We start from the raw sequence: 2,792 nt of genomic DNA on the forward strand, positions 1-2,792 counted from the left end.
GCTAAACACAGATGGAGCATGGTGGGTGGTCACCGAATATGTCGAAGAACACAACCACGACCTCATAAAAAAGTTTGACCTAGAAATTTTTTTAGCTCCCACAGAGGATTCGGTCCCCATGGGAAGAAATTCATAAGGTTGCTACATGATTGTAACGTCGGTCCATCAAGAATGGTCCAAATACTGTCCCTAATCCACAGCCGAGATGGTAGTCTGAGTAGCATGCCCTACATACCAGCAGACGTCAGAAACCTAAAGGCAAAGTACCGTAGAGAGATCAGGTTGGCTGACATAGAAGACACAATCGCCTACTTCAAAGAGAAAGCAAAAGCAGATCTTGATTTCTTCTACAGGATAAGATTAGACGATGAGGACCGTGTCCGAAACATGTATTGGGTGTGTGGTGCTGCAAGAAGAGCCTACAAACATTTTCGTGATTGCATTTTGTTCGACGCGACATATCTCACGAATATGTACAAGATGTCATGTGCTCCATTCATAGGAATAAATAACCACAATCAGTCCTTGCAGTTCGGTTGCAGTCTCGTTCAGAACGAAGATACAGATGGTTACACTTGGCTGTTCAAAACCTTCTTGGAGTGCATGGATGGACTTGCTCCGATGAACATAATAACAGACCAGGACTTCAGCATGCGTGCATGCATAGAGGAGGTCTTTCCGTTGGCATTGCAGGTGGCATATTATTAAGAAGGCTGAAGAGACGCTAGGACCATTCTTTGCTGACCGTCCAAAGCTACACAAGGCATTTCGAGATGTGTGTGGACCACAACTTGACAGTGGAGGAGTTTGAACCGAGTTGGACGGCTATGATTGAAACATACCAAGTCCAAGACAACAAGACACTTAATAGCATGTGGGAGAAGCAAATGTACTGGGTGCCAGCCTACTTCATGCAGTGCTTCTATCCATTTCTGCAGACTACGCAATGCAGCGAGGGGTTCAATGCTGTTTTGAAGCGTTACATGAGCACTGGCAACTCATTGCTGCAGTTTGCCAATCAATATTCAGCTTTGCAACAGAAAATACTGGGATCTGAGCTACAACAAGAAGCAAACACCGCACTCAAGCAGCCTAAATTTCTAACATATTTACCGATGGAGAGGCAGATGAGCAAGATATACACCAACAAGATATTTAACAAGTAAGTGAATGATCGTACAGTCTTATTTGCCATGTATGACATGGCACATTCAACATTGAAAATTGCTAAAAAATAATAAATAAAATAGGTTCGCCATGTCTGCTGGTTTGAAGCTGCCATTTGTAGTGAACACATTAATGCAAAACAATATAAAAACTGGAAAAAAACTCTGTAGTTGGAAAACAAATATTAGCTGTTGCTTGTTGTGAAAGAGAGTGTAGCTGCCATTTTGAAATTGGTGTGGTTGCCATGTGGGAAGTAGTTTAATTGCCATGTATAATGCAAACGGTATGTTCACATGTAAGATGAACTAATGTGCATTGAGAACAAAATGATGCAGTTGCACTAACATGAAGGCAGTAGTTGCCATGTAGAATGCACTGTAGTTGCCATCTGTTGACATGCTGATCGTTTCAAAAAATAGCCCAGGATTACACTAGACACATAAAATGTAGTTGCCATGTGAAATAAAATGTAGTTGCCATGTGAAATAAACTGCATTTGCCTGTGAAATAGTATGCAGTTTCCATGTGGAAACAATCAATACAAAAAAATGTGGGAAAACAAAACTTTCTCTGCCATCGTTGATTTTAATACGTTTGCTATGTTTTGCCCTACTTCCACACAAGTTGCTACAAAAAGAATATAAGAATTTAACGAGCACAAAACATGAAGATTCCAGGAAGAAATAAAGCGTACCAGCATGTACGCAGCTTACCAGGTTGACGAATGTACCTTCAAGGTGTGTACTCTCATGGGCATGTCCGATTCAGAACCTGAAGACCCGGACAAGGGAAGAAACTACTTTATGAAGGCCTCGATAAACAAAGGTGAATACTACTGCGAGTGCTGCAAATACGAACGGGACGACATTGTGTGCTGCCACATACTCAAAATAATGGACATGCAGGCAGTCACGCGATTGCCCTGCCATTTCATACGACGGCGAAGGACTTGGGACGCTGACGATGCGTTGGGGCCACAAACATCAAATGCAGTTTTAGCTGTACATGATGACAGACCAGAGATAACCATGGACTCCGTGAGGCACGCTGTACTGACCAAGAACTATGCTGAACTAATAGATGAAGCATGCAAGAGCGATGAGATAGCAAGGGTGGCTGAAAAGCACGGGAAGGCCCTGAAAAGAGAGCTTGATGAGATCAAGAAGAGGAAGGCTGAAGAAGCATTACACAGGTTCCCTCGCACCTCAAGTGTGCCTTCGTCCACGGGTCCGTCCTCTGAAAACTCAGAGGTAGGGTCTGGAACAGCAAGCACACAAACTCAGGTCAGGAACCCGCCCCGTTCCATCACAAAAGGGCGTCCAAAAGAGGTGAGATACAAATCGGGGTTGGAAATTCAAGCAAAGCACAAGAAAGCAAAGAAAGGGATGAGTAATCCGTAAGCAACTGTGGAGGGACTTTCTATTTACTTTTATGTTGTGTCATCACCTTCTAAAACAAGCGCCAGAAACTAAGAGAGCGCAACTGTCATGATTCATGCATTGTGTGTAGCTAATGTTGGGTGCATCATGACTGGATCTTTTCTACCATGAATTACAATCTCTAGTCGCTGCTTGAACTTTGGAGGTCCTCTACATTTATGCTTTGCGGTCTCAGAAAGGGCTAGC

At 43.2% G+C, this 2,792-nt stretch overlaps 1 protein-coding gene across 1 annotated transcript; it reads left to right on the forward strand.

Annotated features, from left to right (window-relative positions):
- The first annotated feature begins 1,865 nt into the window (after positions 1-1,865).
- Positions 1,866-2,567, forward strand: LOC141020660 (uncharacterized). The gene has a single exon (XM_073495582.1). The coding sequence runs from the start codon at positions 1,866-1,868 to the stop codon at positions 2,565-2,567; it is 702 nt and encodes a 233-aa protein (XP_073351683.1).
- Positions 2,568-2,792: the final 225 nt, after the last annotated feature.

Source organism: Aegilops tauschii, chromosome 3 (assembly GCF_002575655.3).
Source record: "Aegilops tauschii subsp. strangulata cultivar AL8/78 chromosome 3, Aet v6.0, whole genome shotgun sequence".
Classification (NCBI taxonomy): Eukaryota; Viridiplantae; Streptophyta; class Magnoliopsida; order Poales; family Poaceae; genus Aegilops; species Aegilops tauschii.